General features: G+C 40.3%; 1 protein-coding gene across 1 annotated transcript; it reads left to right on the top strand.

The window, feature by feature from the left end:
- The first annotated feature begins 1,284 nt into the window (after positions 1 to 1,284).
- LOC113512868 (serine/arginine repetitive matrix protein 3) lies at positions 1,285 to 3,247 on the top strand. The gene has a single exon (XM_052894360.1). It carries the CDS (start codon positions 1,595 to 1,597, stop codon positions 2,000 to 2,002), a length of 408 nt encoding a protein of 135 aa, XP_052750320.1. The 5' UTR covers positions 1,285 to 1,594; the 3' UTR covers positions 2,003 to 3,247.
- The last annotated feature ends 19,717 nt before the right edge of the window (positions 3,248 to 22,964 follow it).

Raw genomic sequence — 22,964 nt, 5'->3', positions numbered from 1 at the left:
CGCAATAACAAAACAACGCGATAGTAATGTCTTTCTACGAGTAATAGCAGGCACTCTATGATGGTCATAACGATTAATTATTATGAATAATGAATGAATGAGTATACTTTATTTGCATTATTCAATATAGGAAATATGCAAGGCAACTTACAAACACAACGATACAATTGTATAAGTACAGTAAGGCGGTCTTATTGCTGAGAGCAATGTTTTCAAGACAACCTTAAGGTAATGGACTAATTGTCGTACAAGTAGGTATGATAGAACTGTATAATAAAAAAAAATAATTATATATATATATATATATTATATATATATATATATATATATATATATATATATATATATATATATATATATATCAATCAAACAAAATTATATAATCCCATGCATATATGTTAAATATGTACCTAAAACTTAGATATAGGGGGGAAAGGGATTGTTAGTAATAGAGACTGAGAATCCCATTGCTAACAATATACCCAACCAGGTCGACCTCCACGCGGTTCCCCCTGGAAACTATCATGGTTAATTCCTGATGAATTCATCATGATGGGCCAACTAGATGTTTTCATTCTCATCTATCACCCTTCACTGGTGCTCCGCCAGCGTATCCCGTTTAAAATACACCCATCAAAAAAAAAAAAATACTTAGATATATATTAATAATTATAGCACAATAATGCTAGTTAAAGGCGAGAACAAAAATAGATTTTAACCCTATCGATAATAAAGAACAATCAAAATCGGTTTAAAATACACATACAAAAACAGTCTTAAATTTCTTTTTATTGAGTAACTCAAACATTTTTAAAATTGATTAAAAAGAATACAAATTCAATAATGTAATTTAAATTATATATATATATATATATATATTAATATTTCTGCGCCCTCTATCAAATTTAAGTTTCGTGAAAGCATGTTTCCGAAGCGTGCTTTTAGATATATTTTGACAAAGAACATTCTGCCATCTATTGTATAGTGGCAACATTATGATATAATAACGCCATCTATAATTGAGTAGCTATTATTAAATAGTCGTATTAAATCTATTTTTCCGCTCTTTTATTATTTAAAACACTATTATTGTTATCAATTTCTAATAAAAAGTTATTAAGCGTAATGATAATTAGCTAAATTAATGTGTATGATTACTTCCAAGAATAACAACATTAGAAAATATTAATGTGCAAAGTTTTCGTTAACGGCCACAGCGACAGTGGCGCCAATATTTTCCTTATATTCAGGGTGTGTTTTCACGAATACTTCATTCTACCGCAATTCGTCCTAGGGTGAACATCCTATCCTAATCGGTTCAGTGCCAGTGACATTGAGGTGAAAGTTGACATTTCCTCAACTGTGTCTTAAATTGTATGCAAAAATATCAACATTTACATATTTCTTACAATAAAAAAATCTAAAAAAAAAAAAACGGAAAACTATCTCGTGAAAGCTAATATCGAAACGAAGAGTTTTATTAATATCGACCGGCGAATTATTTTCCGAGAACGGAGCCACCGTCTTCACCTCGGCGCAGCCGGTACTTCATCAAACACGTTAAAGCTCAAGAGTCACGGTCGCCGCCATCGAGATGGCGTTCATGATGCCCGTAGTGAAGAACGACTGGGACATATACAACTCGCGGCGGAGCACCGAGGCGGGGGACAAGGCGGGCCCCGGCGGCCGCGTGCGCAAGGTGTCCGAGTCGCGGTCCGAGGGCCCCGGGGGTACCGGGGGCCCCGGGGGCCCGCGCGCCGCCCTCAGTCCGCACCGCAGCGCGCCCGCCATGCGCTCGCTGTCGTACTGCCGCGCGCCGCCGTCGCGCGCCTCGCTGCGGGCGGCCGAGGGCCCCCACAGCCCCCGGGGCCCCCGGGGCCCGGCTAGCGCGCCGCGGCCGCGCGACCCCCGCGACTCGGACAAGTTCCACAGCAGGTTGGTGGAGAAGCTGAAGCGCGCGCTGGGCCGGTCGGAGGCGCGGCGCGAGGAGCGAAGCTCGTGAGCGGCCGCTGACGGGTGCTTGTGTGCAGGACGCGCGCCGCCAGCCCCGAGCGATCGCGCTGCGCCGCCTGCGTGCCGTACCTGTGACCGCGGCGCGGGCCCCGCGGACCGGACCAGCTGAGTACCGTGAGTGCCGCCCGACCGGCCGGGACCTAACCAGTGTATCCGTTCGATGCTCACCTCACCGCATGTAACTCATCAGGTTGTCAGTATTAGGTTGTTGAGTGGGTTCGAGACTGCGTTAGTTTAAGTTCGACCGCAGTGCGGACGGCCGGGTCCGTCTGCGCGCGGCTCGGAGTACGCGTCGCCGGAGTCGAGCCCGGCGCCCGAGCGGTCGCTAGGGTAGCCAGTGGCAGTTTGTGAATCGTATCTGTGATTTGTTATTTGTAAGTCGTGATGTTATTTATTTTAAATGGTCTTGTTGTATTCGTTTCGATCTATGTGAACAACTGTTTCGAGAACAAACAATGTGTTTGGCACCATTGCACGTTGCAGTATAACGAATTCCACCCAGATTAGATATCCGTTTAAATATTCAAAACAGTATTTGCGATTTATTTAAATTTTATGATGACAACTGTCGATATTAAGACCTATATCAAAATGTATAGTTAAATAATGGTACAGAGTAACTACGATGTTAAATTAGGTATATCAAAATGCCGTTTAAAAAGGACCAGCTTTATGAATAGTATTATACATATATTATAGTTATATATTTAGATAATATCAGTAAAACTGAACCAAATTTGACTAAGTCTGTTATAATGTGAATTGAGGAATGCTGGAGAATTATAGAGAGCTCGAATGATGTGTGAAGCCATTGCCCGATCTAAGTATTTTACCGGGGAAAATATTTGCGGCCTTTTAATATCTAATGAGTTACTATTTCAACAGTGAACTTATTTTGCCCCGCTGGGCATTTGCCCGGCGGCGGCCCCCTTAGGTCGGGCCCTGTGCGACATGTGGATACGCCGAGTATGTGTACTTTTATAATTTATATTTTAAAACAAAGTTCCTTAAAATAAAACTAAATAATTTATCAGACTGCCATATCATAGTTTACTGTTATGATATTGGTATAATGAATAGAGTTCAATCGAAATGTATTACTGTCTGCTTTGTTTATGCAATTTCATAAACGTATTACATGTTCACAATATCATGTTGCATGCAACATGTAGTGTTTGATCTGAAAGTTTTATATTATGTACCTAATGGATAAATACAGAGCTTTTTGAAAGTATGCCCTCTTTTATTTAACATTCCATAACATAGTATTTAAATACTAATATATTTATTTATTTAACACTTTATTGCACCGAAAACATAAAAGTAAACAATGACATTATAAATAATTGAACTGAAATACAGTTGCATGAAATACAGAATAAAATATACATATAAAGGTATAAATGAGGGGAAAGGGATTGTTAGTAATGGAGACTGAGAATCCCATTGCTAGCAATATACCCAACCAAGTCGACCTCCTCGCGGTTCCCCCTGGAAACTATCATGGTTAATTCCTGATGAATTCATCATGATGAGCTAACTGGCCTGTTTTCATTCTCATCTATCACCCTTCACTGGTGCTCCGCCAGCGTATCCCGTTAGCGCAGGCGGGGTCACCATACCATTTTTACCCATAAAAAAAATATATATAAATACCTAGTTGGTCAAACCAAACAATGCAATACATTCTGAAGTAACTCTCTCCAGCTTTGAAATAATAAAAAAAAGATATAGCGTAACAAATAATTAAATTAAGAGCTAGAATAAAGTAATTTTTTTAGTAGAATCTTATCAGAATTGCTTCACATTTAATTCTATATAGATTATACAATAATAGACATGAATATTGATCCGTTATTTGGTTGATCTGGACACTGGTGGCTGATAAAAGGTCATCACCCATTTCGATATCGGTCAGATATCTATACGTTTCCGAATATATTAAAACTCTGTTATCCAATATTTTTTTTTTTTTTTGGATTAATAGACTTTTAACATATTCGTTATTGGATCAATATATTTAACTAGAGGGAGACTTTGTACAAAAGTCGATTGCTTGGGTGCCTCTGTCCCATTCGTGTTTCAACCGTGAAGAAGTTGTATTTGCATGGCTGTGTTTCGGTTTGAAGGGTGGGATATGGCGTGAATTTACAGGATACAGAGGAATAACATCTGAGTCTTCAGAAGTGGCAACGCATGGGGGGTATCATGGGCGAAACAGTATACTCTGTTATGTCCGTGGTACTGCTCATGTCTATAGGCGACTGTTACCACTTTCCATCAGGTGGGCCGTCAGCTTGTTTGCCATTCTAAGTTGTATAAAAAATATATATAGATATTGTAACTAATATACATATATATATATTATCCACCCGTATACTATAAAGTTTTAAACAACAAACTATTTATAATAATAATTTAAAATTATAATTTTAGGCATAAATTAAAAGAATGTTACTTCAGAATTGCCATTATTTCGTCATAATTACTAGCGACGCGTCACTTACCTACACCAACTTGTATTTCAATGCGTCATGGTCAATGCCTATACCTTTTTTTAGTTTATTATCTATCTAATTACAGTCCTTACTAATATTTTTAATTGTGAATGTGTTTTCTTTATGTGTGAAAATGGTATGGTATCCCCGCCTGCGCTAACGGGATACGCTGGCGGAGCACCAGTGAAGGGTGATAGATGAGAATGAAAACAGGCCAGTTAGCCCATCGTGATGAATTCATCAGGAATTAACCATGATAGTTTCCAGGGAGAACCGCGAGGAGGTCGACCTGGTTGGGTATACTGCTAGCAATGGGATTCTCAGTCTCCATTACAAACAATACCTTTCCCCCTTTTTTAGTATTTGTAGTATAAAGAAGAATATAGGCTACTTTTTATCCCGGTTTGAAAGTATATTCTGCCTACATGGACGAAGTCGCGGGTAAAAGCTAGTGTTTGCATAATATCAATGCTGATTTCGATTTTGTTGAATATTTTTCGTGTCACATTAAAGATGTCTATACTTAATAGTCGAAGGATGGACAGCAGCGTTGTTATCGAAGTATCACCAAAGGCGAACTGCGGTTGCCAACAGTGGCGTAACTGTACCATTTGACCACCTCTTGAGCCGGGGCCCTTTTGGGTCGGGGGCCCGTGGCATTTTGCCAGCCTTGCAACCCTATTGTTACGCCACTGGTTGCCAACCTGCCTGTCAAGCGTGGTAACTGTGCGTGGTACTGGCAATTGTAATTAGGCTTTTGGTGATGTTTTAAGAGGGATGCTGCTGTCCATCCCTCGATCATTGAGTTGCTTTAGTCGCCTCTTACGACACCCACGGGAAAGGATGGGGGAGGCCCATTCTATGCCGGGACCACTCAACAGTACACTTACATATATGCAGACATCGTTACAAAATGAATATAAATTTTCAAAGATATCTCGTAACAAAAAAAAAAATGAAGATGAAGCTTTCATTTTTTAACCGACTTCAAAAAAGGAGGTTTTTCAATTCGCCTTATATATGTTTTTTTTTTAATATTAACTCTGTTATAAAGTTTTAGTTTTTTTTTAGTGGGTGATAATGGAATGGTAACCCCACCCGCGCTATCGGTATACACCGGCGGGGCACCAGTGAAGGATGATAGGTGAAGATGAAGCAGGTCAGTTAGCCCATCGTGACGAATTCAACGAGAATTGTTCACGATGGTTTCCAGGGGGAACCACATGGAGGTCGACCTAATAGAGCATATTGCTGGTAATGGGGTTGTCAAACTCCATTGCTAACAACCCCTTTCCCCCCTATAAAGTTTTAGTAATATATGAGATGTAGATTTATTTTTTATAAATAATAAATAAATTCTCAAGGAAGCACTGCATACCTACTCAGTATGACAAGGTTAAACAGCTGAACAGCTACAATATGTTAGATATGTAAAGATGAGTGTCCGTGACATGGAGGGCACGTGAAGGCGCCTGCTGGTGTTTAAAAAAACTAATTTACATAAAGATAATTCACCAAACTTAAAACATCACCAAAGCCTAACTGCGGATATCGTACCGTCTGCCAAGCGTGGCAACTATTAGCAAAATCACCCATTGCTAGCAACATACCCAACCAGGTCGATCTCCCTGCGATTCCCTCTGGAAACTATCATGGTTAATTCCTGATGAATTCATCATGATGGGCTAACTGGCCTGTTTTCATTCTCATCTATCACCCTTCACCATACCATTTTATGGGGTTACCATGCCATTTTCATTCAACAATGTTTATAATCCCATTGGTTTGTTATTATTTATAGGTTAAAATTATGGTTAATCGAATCATTTTTTTATGCTACTTAGAATGGTAAACAAGCTGACAGCCCATCTGATGGAAAGTGGTAACCGTTGCCTATAGACATGAGCAGTACCATGGACATAACAGAGTATACTGTTTCGCCCATAATGCCCCCATGCGTTGCCATTCCTGAAGACTCAAATGTTATTCTTCTGTACTCTGTAAATTCACGCCATATCGCCACCCTTCAAACTGAAACACAGCCATGCACAACTGCTTTATATATATATATATATATATATATATATATATATATATATATATATATATATATATATATATATATATATATATATATATATATATATATATATATATATATATATATATATATATATATATATATATATATATATATATATATATATATATATATATATATTGTCCTTATGAAATACAAAAGTCAGTCTTATGGCTAAAAGTAGCTCTTGTAGACAACCTTGGTTAGAGGGGAAACGAAAAAAATTTTTGGTTTAAACGCACCAATCTCTGGAATAATATATAAAGTTTACATGATGACGATTTATATAGAAATAAAAACAAAAAAAAAAAAAACTACTATATGTCGCAAAACAATTACAATAAAATTATTACATAATAAACTATATACGAGAATAAATTGTTCGGATATTAATAGTATTGTTTAAACCGTAATAAACGTTGGCACATGATTGTTCCCAATGAATTTGTTTATGCGTTTACATTCGACGCGGCGGACACAACTCGATATTTGCGGTTACATTTGTGAAACGTGCTAATATTCATGTCTTGTGCTCAGATTTAATGCGAACAAAACCAGAGGGAGACTTTTTACAAAAGTCGATTGCTTGGGTTGGAATGGAACGCATGGGGGGTATCATGGGCGAAACAGTATACTCTGTTATGTCCATGATACTGCTCATGTCTATAGGCGACGGTAACCACTTTCCATCAGGTGGGCCATCAGCTTGTTTGCCAATCTAAGTAGTACAAAAAAAAAGTGTTACCAGAACTAATCGGTCTTGTGAATAGACGTGGGTAATATGTGTATCATGGTACGATTTAAGATATTTATTTTACAAAACAATACAAATATGCACTTAAATAAGATTACAGCTAACTGAAACTAATTATATTATTATATTGTAGACGGGAACATACAAATGGCGGTACGTGCATTTTTGGTTTTTACAACACCTGATGGTAACTAACACTAACGGCATTACAGGTATGTTGCCGGCCTTTTAAAAAGGAATATGCTCTTTTCTTGAAGGTTATGTTGTCGTATCGGTTCGGAAATACTGCTGCTGGAAGTTGATTCCAAAGAGTGGTTGTGCCTGGAAGAAAGTGCCTTGAAAAACGCACAGTGGAAGACCGCCACTCGTCCAGATGATTGGGATGAAACTTTAACATAAAACAGAGGAACGACTGACTTAATACATATCGTCCGTCGCTTGAGTTTAAAGTAATTAGAGGTTTCTTCAGGGTCGGCAACGCGCGCGTAATACCTTTGGTATTGCAGGCGTTCATAGGCTACGGTAACCGCTTACCATCAGGTGGGCCGTATGCTTGTTTGCCACCTCAGTGGTATAAAAAAAAGTTACATTTTTTTTATACCACTGAGGTTTCGATTTGAGTATTTTTCTCATCGAAGAAATATTTGGTAAAAAATATTATTTTATTATATTACTCGTGATTCATTGGTTGCCATAGAAGTTCGGGTATTTCCCGCCATTATTTTCTCTATATTTCAAATGGAAGTTAACCGAATTGCGTACGTGATTATACGCATGGAACAGTTTATCCTTGGCTGATGACAAATCGTAAATACCTACAGTTTTTTAAAGTACACACAAACATTACAAAGTCAATGATGACAAATCTGTAAATATTTATGACCTTGACAGTTAATATAATCCTAATAATTAATATAATATAATATAATGGACCGGTTCAAATAAAAATAAAGTTAGTTCTCAATTCGGTTGTAATTTTTTTTTGTGTTCGTTACCTCATGACTCTGTCAGTTCTAAACCTATAACCAAGAAAATTCTTTTTTTTTTTTCTGAAATGATTAAATGTTGGTTCTAAAGAAATTTTATTACCGTCGGTGCAGTATTTAATTTTTTTAATTTTTATATGGTTTTCACACAATTGATGTGGTTTTTTTTTTGTAGGCCACCATCTTTAATTATAAATGCTAAAATTTGTAACGATAGATGGATAGATGTTTGTGAATTTTTCTCACGAAAATTACTAAACGGATTTGAATAAAACTTAGTACTTAGTAATCTTAACTTATTACATAGGATGCTTTGTTTACTGCTTCACGAGGGTGACGCCGCGGTATACAACTAGTGAGGGACGTTATCATGAAATGTAAACAGTCATAATCTAATGGTATGGTAAACAGTAATATTATTTCATCCGTTAACTAATCACTGCTGAACATAAACTTTCCCCATGAGGGGATTTTTGCCAGTAGTTGCCATATTTGGCAAGCGGGTTGGCAACCGCAGTTAGGCTTTAATAAATGTTTTAAGAGCGAAGCAGCTGCTCATTCTTCGATCATCCCTTAGTCGAATCTTACGATACCGATGGGAAAGGAAGGGGTAGCCTATTCTATGCCGGGACACATGGCGATATACAGTGATACACGCATATAGTGAGATTAGTGCCAGTAAAATCATAATAATGAATTTATTTCGACGCCGCGATATTTCAATTTCCTCCGTTTATCTTTCCTTCCGCCAGACATTAAATACTCTCTCTATCCATTTAAGAGCTGCGCTTTTGTCGGTGGAGTTCTTGCCACTCACTACGATTATCAGCGAGTCTCTTCACCTCTTGATACGACACGACACCAACTCCTTCCTTGGTCTGCCTGATGTAACTATGTCTCGGTCTCCCTCTCCCCCTTCTTCCTTCTATCTTACCTTCTATACATTAAATACGCGTCACACATTTCCTTTGAAATAATCTGGATAATTTAATGAAAACAGAATATGTTTACGAGTACATTTCTTTTCATTATTGAGATCACGCAAGAGGCGACAAAGTAATCTATTGGATCTCGTTTCAATTCCGGACAGTTAAAGGACAAAGGGCTTCCTTTCACCGATTTTACCGGAATTTCTAGGAAAATTTAGTGGTGTGATGTATATAGATAGATGTACATTTATTTTCACACTGATCGGCTAGTTAAACAGTGTAGGTAAATCTTTTTTTTTTTTAATAATGTTCAACAACTAGTTTAGTTTTAATAGTGCGATCGGTTTTGTTAAAAAGATACGTAAATGTACACACAAATAAATTTATAATTAATTATAAATTTTGATAAAAATTCCACTGTCCAAATTCTAAATCTTGATAATCCAATTTCTGTTTGCATTTAAATTCAGTTGGGTGTTATTTATTCAATGATCTGATAGGCGGTGATAAAATTTACAATGCTTTAAAGGAACATCGTAAATATTGTATTGTTCTATTAGTCATCAATGATAAATCAGTGATAACGTATCTTAATCATCGATAGCAGCGAGCGTAGGTATACATGGGTATACCCTCGTAATCTAAATGTGTTGATAAAAACAATTTGGGAATTTTCCACAGTGGTGAACAAGGTATACCTATGTGTCTGTTCAAAATGGACCTTTTTACATACATTGACAATTGTAGTTATTTATAAAAAAGAAAGTTGATAAACAAATGGATTTATAACAAAATATATATTACATGAAGTCAACAGACGGAATTTTTACTTACAATTAAATATAATTAATAAATAATAATATATAACAACAAGAACTAGCATATTTTATAAACAGTATCTCTATCTGTAACTTTTTGGGGCACATTAAATTGAATTGAAAAAAAAAAAAAACATAATTTGAGTCGTATTTTTTCTGAAAAAAAAAAACAAAGAAATTTGAATTTTTTTTTATACAACTAAGAATGGCAAACATGCTGACGGCCCATCTGATGGAAAGTGGTAACCGTCGCCTATAGACATGAGCAGTACCGTGGACATAACAGAGTATACTATTTCGAAGAATTGGAAGGTTGTTATCTGTTGAAAAGAACCAGCAAGAAACTCAACAGTTACTCTTTTTAATCTCTGTTAACATTATGTACATTTATTTAAATATTTAAAATTACATGGCCGTTAAAAGTCAATGCATGATCGACTAACACCATGCACATTTGTCATTCAAGTAATCGTTTAGTGTGTAATAAATAGGTTTTATTCAATAAGTGTTTTTTTTAATAACAGTTTTAAACTAAAAGATAGATCCAAAATATTCTTAGGTATCTTGTTATAATATTTTTTTTTTTATACAACTTAGAATGCCAAACAAGTTGATGGCCCACTTGATGGAAAGTGGTAACCGTCGCCTATAGATATGAGCAGTACCATGGACATAACAGTGTTTACCGTTTCGTCCATGATACCCCCCATGCGTTGCCATTCCTGAGGACTCAGGTGTTATTCCTCTGTACCCAGTAAATTCACGCCATACTCCACTCTTCAAACCGAAACACAGCCACGCAAACACAACTGCTTCACGGTAGAAACACGAATGGGACAGAGGTACCTAAGCAATCGACTTTTGTACAAAGTCTCCCTCCATACATTACCCCCCCCCCCCGCCTAACAGGTGGTTTACGTGGACATCATAAAATATACCGTACGTGTGTAGCATAGGTATTTGATAAAATTTCTAGTCTTCTCATTTACTTGCCTACATATTATTTCACCTGTTAAGTATTTTTAAGGTTTCAGTTAGGTTCTACTTAAGTATAATTAAGTTAGACATATTGCATTAGGTAACACTATTATATACTCATATTTATTTCTAGTACGAGGCTTTAAGACTGTAATTTTTTTAATAGGTGATAATGGAATGGTAACCCTACCCACGCTATTGGTATACACCGGCGGGGCGCCAGTGAGAGATGATAGGTGAAGATGAAGCAGGTCAGTTAGCCCATCGTGATGAATTCAACAAGAATTGTTCACGATGGTTTCCAGGGGGAATCACGTGGAGGTCGACCTGATAGGGCATATTGCTAGTAATGTCGAACTCCATTGCTAACAATCACTTTCCCCTCCATAAGACTGTATTATAACTATCTATGCTTCTTCAAGTGAATTTATAAATTAATGAAAGCATGCTGGGCCCATAACCTATGAGAAATTGTATTAATAATATTTATAGAGAGCTTGCGGACTATCAATTTCATTGCTAGCAATATACCCTGTCAGGTCGACCTCCGCGTGGTTCCCTCTCGAAACCATCATGCCAAATTCCAGATGTATTCATCACGGTGGGCTAACTGACCTGCCGTTTCATTCTAACCTATCATCCCTCACTGGTGCCCCGCCAACGTATATCGTTAGCGCAATCCATTCCCTGTCTTTTTTTTTTTTAACTAAGTTTGAAGTAAATTAATTGATGTTAATTGTTTATGGGTCGCGTCACACATGCGTCAGAATCATAATCTTGACTCAATTATTATACGTATGTTACGTTGTTAGTTGTTATCAAGGATTTAGAATTTAGATATCTAATACGTCAATGGCGTTACATTTGACAGTTGATCATACAGGGAAATAGATATGTATGGCGATTGCTAAGAACAAGGTATTACATAGCAGTGATAAAATTGTTAATTCATAGCGGGCTAGTTTATAGAAAATATACTGCCGTATAACCCTACCAAATTCAGATACAACCTGCTTGTATACTTTCTACATAAACTTTGTCGAATATTTATTTATTTAATTCTTTATTGCACCATAAATAAAAATATACAATGACAAGTGAATAATTCAAATAAAATACAAAAACATGTAATGCACAAAAATATCAAATACATATAATTTATTAAACTCCTTACTATAACAATATATATATATATATATATATATATATATATATATATATATATATATATATATACACATATATACCTACACATACACACATATGTATACATATATATACACACATACATAGACATATATACATACATATACACATATACATACACATATAAATACATACATAGTACACACAAGGAAATATGACAAATCTAGTCCAAAAATTACAAAGGAGTGGAAAAGAGTAACTACAATGAAAGAAAATGTGATTTGACTTGTCCTTTAAACGAAGCCAAGGATTGAGCACTCCGTATAGACGGTGGCAGCGAGTTCCATAAGCACACTGCCTGAACGGAAAAGGATTTGGTGTAGTACACGGATGTATGTGCTGGGGTCTTTAAACGGAGACTATTGGAGGTACGCGAAGCGTGACTCTGCACTTCACCGAGAATCTAGTAATGTAAAATTTGTTATTGACAAATAATTGACATATCAAACATTTTCTATACACTAGCCTGCTATGAATTGAGGAAAATAGCAACTGATGGTGTATCTATCGTCCTCTTTGTACTAATTATACGTCTGCCTGATGTCAACCCTCTTTGGTAATTCATTTGTTAGTGATTTCCGTCACCTATGGTATGAAGGAAAGGATTGGATGAGGAAAAAAGGAAGGGAACGTTAGAAATGCGTAAAGGAGGTAAATAAGAGGAATAAGGGAGATATGTGGGAAAGGAAAGGGGAAAGGGGGACACTGCAGCGGCTCGGGAGACCGGGATCGCATACCCGTCTGCTCTTATTCTAGAGTCGAACAGATTTCAAGAGAATAACATCCCTGACGAAAAATAATCATACATACTAAATACAAATAAAGGAAATTAAGATGGAAATGGTGGGGTAGGACATTAACCCGGTACGTGCAGTGCTAAATTTACAATTATTAAACTTTTTAATAAAGAAACAGCTTTCTTAGTGTATTGACTACGAACTAACATAGATTTTAGGGGGGAAAGGGATTGTTAGGTCGACTAACGACAAACTAGGTCGACCTCCTCGCGGTTCTCCCTGGAAACTATCATGGTTAATTCATGGGCTAACTGGCCTGTTTTCATTCTCATCTATCACCCTTCACTGGTGCTCCGCCGGCGTATCCCGTAAGCGTAGGCGGGGTTACCATACCATTTTCACACATAAAAAAAAACAAATTTTACTCCAATATGTACCTACAGTTTCGCTTATACTACTCTCGAAAAAGGATGAATTAATTAGATAGATAGATAGATAGATACTCTTTATTGTTTCCTCCAAAAGATTACAATAGTAAACTTATTGTAAATACAAACAATTACAAATATTATACAGCGAAAACAATGGGCGACCTTATCGCTAAAAGCGATCTCTTCCAGGCAAATTAATTTTAATTAATGAATGAAAATACTTTATTGGTTCCCTTCAAATATTGATACAGATTATAAATATTAACAATACGTACACAAACAGAATTAATAATTACATAAAAGCAAGATAAAGAGGCAACAAGGGGCGGCCTTATCGCTAAACAGCGCCGCGGTCTCTTCCAGGCAACCTTGGCTGCTGACGGTTCAGATCTCATCACCCTGTATATAAATTACTTAAAGTTACACAACTCAAAACTATTCGTGTAACCAATAAAACAGTGTAAACTCTACGTAGGTACAGAGTTACAAATAGTTCTATTTGTTTCGTCCGAACGTAAGTATCTATTTCTGGCTGCACACTACGTCACTCTGTCGTCGTATTTGCTCATACTTGACACACCGTCAGAGCAATCAACACTTCGATACTAGAGATTTAGAGTAGGTACGATTAATTGTGCCTCGTTTGTTAAATTCCACTATGATTAATAAACGGATAATTATGTATGTTTAGGAGTTTTAAAGTTAGATATATAGATAGATAGATAGAGTCTTTATTACCACCAATAATAGTTAAAAAAAAACAATTAATTTTGCTGGTTGCTGGAGCCGCCTCAGCTGTTGCTATATATATATGCATACCTCAAGCGAGATGCACCTATATAGCGCTGATTTTCAGGCGGCCCTTTAACTTATTGAACTTTAGCATTCGTGCAGGTCACCAATACCCATTTTTCGGATGGGAAACTCAATACACTGAACTAAAAATAAATAAATAAATAAATTATAACCAAAATTAAAAAAAGAACAAACTCTGAATACAAAGTTATTGCAACTGACAATGACAGTAACATTAAAAAAAAAAAAAAACTCAAAAAGAAAAAAAAACAATAAGACTCGTTTAAGTCTATTTTTGAAAGTAAAGTACATACAAAAGTTTAAATATGTCATCGAAATCTATGCTGAATTTACGCGGCAAATATACAAGTATATGTATGTTTATATATATTTCTATGTATATGTTACGTTTAAATAAAACCATTTAGATATACTGATACCTATTGATAATGTTACTATAAATATTTTATTATTTTAGTTTGTACTATTATTGTTTTCATAATAATCAAACGGGGGTAGAAGTACAACAATAAACTAATACTCGTACATGAATTGCGGGTCTACCATGAAATGAAATTCCGAAATTTCAGACTCAATTTCGTGTATTTGTTTATACCAAAATCGGACCAATAAATGGAGTTTAACATTTCATTCAAATTCAAATTCAAATTCAAAAATCATTTATTCATGTAGGACATTTTAGCCGCTTATGAACGTCAAATTTGTACATTATAATTTTATATTTACCCTACCGTCCAGTTCGGTATATAGATCCAATTGAGAAGAACTGGCAAGAAACTCAATTGAATTACTTTTTTTTTAAAGCCAGTTTATTTACAATGTATATTTATATAGGTGTCTATGTCTAACATTAAATGAAAATTCAGTGCATGAACAACTATTGCCATGCACACTCGTCATTCAAGTAATCGTTTAGTGAGTAATAGGCTTTGCTCAGTAAATATGATTTAACAGATGTTTTGAATTTATTTAAGGGTAATTGCAACATATCCTTTGGTATCTTATTGTAAATTTTTATACCTATTCCCATAAAAGACCTATTAACTTTTTCTAAACGATACTTGGGGACAGCAAGTTTAACTATATTAATATTATGAATATTGCTGTTTTTTGGAAATTCAAGATTTTTATGAACATATAGAATATTTGAATATATAAATTGAGAAGCAACGTTGAGAATATTTGCCTCTTTGAATTTCTCTCTTAATGAGTCACGACTCTTCATACAGTAGATCGCTCGAACGGCACGTTTTTGTAATATGAATATATTCTTAATATCTCCCGCTTTTCCCCATAGTAATATTCCATAAGAGAGTAAACTATGAAAATAACTAAAATAGACTAATCTAGCAGTATCAGTATCAGTGTACTGTCTAACTTTACGCACGGCAAAAGCTGCTGAACTTAGTTTCGCTGCAAGGCTTTGAATTTGTGCACCCCATTGTGTTTTATTATCTAGTGTGATTCCTAGAAAGACAGTAGAGTCTATGAATTCGAGAGATTCGTCATTTAATTTAATATTGCAATTAGTATTAAAACTTTTAGATAGAGAGAAATTAACACATTTTGTTTTTTTAGCGTTTAACATAAGATTGTTAGTTGTAAACCAGTGCAGGAGACGCCGCAAAGCACTATTTACATCGTCATAATTATTAGTCATTCTATTATTTAAAAATCAATGAAGTATCGTCTGCAAACAATACTATGCCGCATCTATCCTGCATGGCATATGGGAGATCATTAATGTAAACTAGGAATAAAAATGGACCGAGAATAGATCCTTGAGGTACACCCATTTGCACAAGTGACCCGTCAGACGTAGCGTTGCTAATCTTCACTTTCTGTATTCTATCAGATAGATAAGATTTTATTAAATTTAAAGCATTGTCTTTGACGCCATAAAAAGCAAGTTTTTTTAGCAATGTATTATGATCAACGCAATCAAAAGCCTTAGAAAGGTCACAAAAAACACCTATCACATCCATTTTAGTTTCCCATGCAGCAAATACGTGTCTAAGCAACTCTGCACCTGCGTCTGTAGTTGAACGACCTTTGGAAAAACCGAATTGACTATTGTGGATTAAATTATTTAAATTGAAATAACTGACAAGTTGCATAAGGATTATTTTTTCAAAAATTTTACTGAGTGCTGGGAGTATGGATATAGGTCTATAATTTATTGGGTCACTCCTATCTCCAGATCGTATTCGTCATACATCCTATCATAAAAGCCCAAAGGAACAATATTTTAACATTTTTAATATTTCCAAACGGCATGTTTTATGTAATTTTAACATCAAATTTGTGTTTCGTTTGGCTCCGAAATTTCGGAAAACATTTCATGGTAGGCCCTCGGGGACGGTATAAGGTCAAAGATAATTTCGTATCCTGAGGGAGCAGGTGGGAATTGACCTTTACCGCTTCCACCTTTTACAGGTTAAGAGTGCCCTTCTCCCTTCTTCCTACGCGTGTTTGATGAAGCAGCAAAGGCCATAAGTATTGTAGCCCGAACAAAGATCTGCACTTAGATTATGTAGATAGAGTCTCGAGTCTCAAAAACGGGTCAAATTTTTGTCAGCTAATTGTCAAATTAGCTGACTCGTTTTTGTATCGGTGTATTATTTACGTACATAATATATCTTGACGTATCTAGATTTAATTGTTTAATAAATAAAATGCGTTTTTGCGTATCAAAAAGATGCAAAAAATATAAATCAAAATAAACGTAGAAGTTATAAAGGAAACACTCATAACTATTTGTCACGCAAAATTGTATGAAAAAGTTGACCCGCTTTTCTCGATGCGTTTGTATGGTGACACTCTATCTATATAATCTAAGACTCTGTTATATAAGAATTAATATTTAATATTTACACCTTTTTAGAGGCAATATTTTTTCCGGTTTTTTTTTTTCTTTAGAACCACTTAACTTGTTTAACACATTAATACCTATGTAATAAGGTGAAAGGGATTGTTAGTAATGGAGACTGAGAATCCCATTGCTAGCAATATACCCAACCAGGTCGACCTCCTCGCAGTTCTCCCTGTAAACTATCATGGTTAATTCCTGATGAATTCATCATGATGGGCTAACTGGCCTGTTTTCATTTTCATCTATCACCCTTCACTGGTGCTCCGCAAGCGTATCCCGTTAGCGCAGGCGGGGTTACCATACCATTTTCACCCATCAAAAAAAAACCTATGTAATATCTATTTTTGAACTTAATGTTTAGAACGTGTGTTTATTTGTTACTAATGCAATTTGGATAGACTTCAAAAATGTTATGTTGAAGATCGTTAATTATATATCAAATATAAACATGCATAAGTGAATTATAAATAGTCTGCAATCATGTCATTTTTAATGATACCCATTTTATGATGGCAACACATGACTCTTCATCATTCATGTGACAGTTGACATTTCCAATATACTGCGATGGCCGTGGTATACTCATGTGTTGCCATTACTGAGGACTATAGTATTACGTCCTCGTATTCTGAAATTTCACTGCCATATCCAATCCTTACCGTCTAATTCCAGCATAGAATGGACCACCTTTTTCTTTCCCGTGGGTGTCGTAAGAGGCGACTAAGGGAGGGCGAGGGATGGGCAGCAACGTCTCTCTTAAAACATCTCTAAAAGCCTAACTGCGGTTGCCAATCAGCCTGTCAAGCATGGCTACTAATGGCGAAATCCTCTTTATAGGGGAGGTCTATGTCCAAGTTGGATAGTGGTATGAAGATACAACCCTTCAATCCGGGGGTGAACGGTGTGGACTGCCGTTCGGTGAGCGTGGACTGTAGGGGCGTTGGTTCAGGCTGGAGTGAAACACAGCGATTACTATTCTGAAGCCTCCGGTACCGTCTGAAGAGAGTATTTTTTCTTCTTGTCCTATTTCTTCTCGAGTGTAGTGCGTCGCTGCCCGGAAGCGAATGCCGCTCGACGGGAGGCGGCCTATCTTTATACCCGCCCGCTCGCACGATAACGTTTCCAACTCGCGTTAGCGAATCTGTGTGAGCGGGACGGGGCGAGAATGAACGAGACGCGTGTCTCTTCAGATCGGTACCCTATAGCGTTTATTTATTTATTACAATTTACAATTTCTTAATTCTATTTATTGTTACAATTTCTATTTCTATTTGTAGGTAATAATGACAACACACAAAGGAATACTTTATTTAACTTACACTATAGGTATCTTAAATCTATGTAAATCTATATAAAATAACAGAATACAAAAAACGATTAAACTAGAAACTTAACAACTAACTATAAACATTGCTATAAATATCGCTATAATTACACATATACAAATAATGTCGCGAACATAATCTCCCGCCGCAGCTCTCGTAGCTGGAGTTAACTCGTGTTCGCGTCGCTCGATGTCGATGTGGGCAGTATGATCAGCTTCTTAGTGGGTCGCCGTAGAATGCCCTTGTTCGTCCGCACGTCGACCGCTCGGATCTCGCCGTCTGGTCCAGGGTAGGTTGCCACCACCACGCCTCGCGGCCACGTGTTGCGAGGCAAGGTCCCATCAGCTATTAGGACCAGGTCGTCCATTTTGATGGCTCCGTGTGTAGCTCGGGGCTCCCGCCGGTGTTGCAACTCGGGTAGGTACTCCTTCACCCACCGGTTCCAGAAGCAGTCAGCTAGCCTCTGGCTGGCACGCCACTCCTTGTGTCCCGCCGCGTCGCTCTCGGTGAAGCTGCCTGGCAGTGGGACGCGCGATGGACCGCCCAATATGAAGTGATTGGGGGTTAGGGCGCTGTCGTCGTCTGGCGATGTCGACACGTGGGTTAGCGGTCGGCTGTTGAGGGTGTGCTCGACTTCGACCAGTAGAGTGTGGAGGACCTCTTCCTTGGGCGCCCGTTCGTTCAACGTGGCGGCTAGTGCGGTCTTCACGCTACGCACCAACCATTCCCACGCACCTCCCATGAAGGGTGCGCTCGGGGGAATGTAGCGCCACCGGATGAAATGGACTGATGACTCTTCTTGGATGGCTTCCTCGGCTGCCTTCTTCAACTCGACGTCAGCGCCTTTGAGGTTGGTGCCTTGGTCGGACCATAATTCCGTGGGACACCCTCTGCGGCTTATGAAGCGCCGCAGGGCCATTATGGCGGAGTCCGTGCTGAGGCTGCCGGCGATTTCCAGGTGGACTGCGCGCGTCGTTAAGCAGGTGAAGAGCACTCCGTACCGCTTCTGGTGAGTGCGGCCCACTGTCACGGTCATAGGCCCGAAGTAGTCTAGGCCGGTGAACGTGAACGGTCGTTGATGATGCGCCAGCCTGCTCTGTGGATGGTTGCCCGTTGACGGCTGCGCCGGTCTTGCTCTTCGTAGGCGGCACAGCTGACACCTCTTCAGTTCACTGCGGACGGTGTGTCGTAGGCGCAACACCCACAAGTGTTGTCGCACCTCGTTCGTGGTGATCTCGAAGCCGCCGTGGTGAAGTTTCCGATGCACCCATGCGATGTATAGGCGCACCCAGGCGTGGTTTCCGTCGACGATGGGGGCTCTCGTTGCTCGGCTGACAGATCGGCGGCGGCTGCTATTCTCGATCGAAGTCGCAGAATGTCGTCGTTGTCTATGACGACTGACAGCTGTATGAGTCGACTGGATGACGGCAGCTGTTTCCCTCGTTTTAATGCTGCGATTTCGTCGCCGAACGCCTCTTGTTGCATCGCGCGAATCCATAGCCGTCGCGCGCGATCTAGGTAGTGTGTGTGTCTATGGGGATGAAACACACAGATGGACTATTGCTGTTCTTGATTTTCATCTTCGTCTTCTCTCTATCGACTTTTTTCGTGCGGGTCCAAGTGGGGTCGGTGCTCTCTTTCTTCTTGTTCCTCTTTCGGATGGCGGTACAGCGTTGACTGGTCGGTCGCAGGAGGTCGATGAACTGCAACACCCGTGCTGAACTGCGAACAAGTTTCAACCAATTAGAAAAACGTGACGGATCGGGTAATGCTATAGACAACTGCGTCGCGTTCTGTAGCTTGTGTACGCGTTCTTCTCCCGTTTCCGCTTGACTATCGTCGCTCGTACTATCTTCACGCGGCCACTGTTCTTCGTTTTTGTCGAAATTCCTTTCGACCGGTCGGAGACGTCGCATTGCCGATTCGTAGTTGTCCGGCGGCACAGGGTCGTCCTTCTTCCATAATAACCCCGTCTCGTATCCTCCCGCCGGTAGCGGACGAGTTTTCTCTTCTAAAATGCGTAGGGCGCGACGTTCTTCTTCATTGTAAGACCTCTTCGGTGCGATTCCCAGCGATTCGAGCGCGAAATGTTGCTTCATTATTTCTTCCATCGATTGTTCCTCTTCATGTGTCGTCACTATGTGGCTGATTCTGTGCACCTGCTGTCTTGTCCTGCCGCGACTCGTACCGTGCAGTACCCATCCCAGGTCGGTGAGTGATGCGACCGGCTGCGTGTCGGATCCTCTTCTGACTTCGTGGGCCAGCAGTAGGTGCCAGTTGTCTTGTCCCAACAGTACCGTCGGTTTGCCCTCTTCATAGACCAATTCCCTCTCTATGTCTCGTAGATGTGGACAGCCCTTGATGACGCTGCGTGGTACCGACTGCGGTGATAACTGCAGTCTGTCCATCGTCCGTGCCCCCACTGTGTATTCTTGTGAATTCCGCCCGCGGATCTTGAAGTGAACACGCGTCGATTGAGCTGCGTTGATCCGTGCCCCGGCCACACCTTCCATGTAGAATGGTGCGGGGGGACCCGTAGCACCGATTCGCTCCGCCACCGTCGTCTCGATGATGGTGCAAGTCGACCCGTCGTCCAGTAGCGCGTAGGTGTCGCACGTTCCCGTGGGACCGGTGACTCGTATCGGCAGGATCTTCAGGAACGCGATCTTGTCGTTTTCCCTTGCCGATGCGGTGACTGCGGCGGACTTGTCCTCGACGACGTGTGTTGTTACTTCATTCTCCGGCTGTTGTCGCGTGGTGTGCAGCAGAGGGTGATGAGTCTGCGTGCACTCATCCACTCCACATCTCTTGCTCTTGCAGGCGTGGCGAAATCTTCTTACTTTGAGGCAGCGGAAACACAGCCTATGAGTCTTCGCTAACTCCCATCTCGCCGATGTGTCTGCTTCCTTCATCGTCTTGCAGTCCGATGGAGCGTGTCCCTCTCGTCGACACATCGGGCACGGTGGTGTAGCGGGTTTCTCCTGCGTCGTGTATGTCTTCGCCGTCTTCCTAGGAGCGGACTCCCGCCGGTCTTCGGACGGTATCTCCTCGGCGGGGGCGAAGTTTCCACATTGTGCGGCGGTCCTTTGCAGGAACTGAGAGAGTGTTATGAGGTCCGATTGTCCCTCCGGTTGGTCGTTGGCGAAATCGTAGTACTTGAAGCGTAGTACCGACGGCATCTTCTCTGTGACGTTTCTCACTATTTCTTCGTTGTAGAGGTAGTGGCTCTTGTTCAGCGCTCGTATCGTGGCGACGACGTTCTGCACCTTGCTTGCGAAGAGGCAGACGTCTCTTGCGTTGTCCGAGAGTCGTGGTAGCGCGCGGAGTTTGTTCAGTTCGGCTGTGACGAGTGCTCCAGGGCGGCCGAACCTCGCGGCTAACATCTTCATCACTTCTTCTGCGGTCGTAGACCCGACGAATAGGGAGCGTGCCGCGTCCTTTGCGGCCCCCTTCAAACTTCTGCGCAGTCTTGCTAGGTTCTCTTGTTCTGTGAGTTGACTTGCGCTCTCTTCATAGGCCATCTTCCATGGTAACCACTCGCTCGACGATCCATTGAAGACTGGCAACTCGGTGACTCTTGACGCTGTGGAGGGCAGTATGTTGCGAGCGGCCATCTGCATGGCGATCGCAAACTCATTACAATCGATGCCCACTTTCAGCACCGGTTCTTCCTTCTTCATCGACTGCATCGCTGCTGCTATCGTAGGCATGGCGGCATGTGGGTCAACGTGGCGTGCGTGGTCCCGGTGAAGTGCGTCGCTGCTCGGCTGTGGCGGCGGCGCTCTCGAATCCTCTTCAACGGGTCTCGATGGGACGAACCCCTGACGCTTGCCGGTGACTTCTTCTATCTCTGGTACATGCGGCTCCATCGTGAGTGCTAGCGTGCTTCGATGAACCCAATCCGACGTTCGTTCTCTTCTGACGGTAGCGTCGTCGTCTTCTATTTCCTCGTCGTCCTCTGATTCGGCTTCCAGGGCGGCGACACGTGCAGCAGCCAATTCCACCTCCTTTCGAAGTAGCTCCTCCCGTGCCTTGGCCAGAGCCTTCTTCTTCTGCGAGGCCGTGGTGCGAACCGTGCGTGCCGTGCCGTGCTTCGGTTCCTTCTTCCTTGCTGTCTCCTCTGTCGTTCCTGTGGCTTCGGTAGTCTCCGTGGCTCCTGTGGTCGTCGTATCGCCGGACGTATTCGTAGTCGATGTGGTGGCGGCGGTAGACGACGTGGCAGCGACAGAAGGCATTCTGACAGCCGCAGACGACGTGGTGGCAGCAACGGACGGCGTGGCAGCGACGGACAGCGTTCCGGCGGCCGTAGTCGACGTGGTGGCGGCGGACGTTGTGGCTTCGGTGACGGCGATTTTTTGTTGCGACGACTTCATGTTTCTCGTAGTCGGCATTTCAGCGATCCGGCTTCAGAATGGTCTTCCTCCAGCGATCCGGCTTCTTGATGTACCAACGGTGTTCCTCCAGCAATCCGGCTTCTCGAAGGACCACGGTGTTCCTCCAGCAATCCGGCTTCTCGAAGGA

Source organism: Galleria mellonella, unplaced genomic scaffold (assembly GCF_026898425.1).
Source record: "Galleria mellonella isolate WM207_F2 unplaced genomic scaffold, CSIRO_AGI_GalMel_v1 utg21, whole genome shotgun sequence".
Classification (NCBI taxonomy): Eukaryota; Metazoa; Arthropoda; class Insecta; order Lepidoptera; family Pyralidae; genus Galleria; species Galleria mellonella.
The sequence above is the reverse complement of the archived record's forward strand: the minus strand, read 5'-3'. Positions and strand labels throughout refer to the sequence as shown.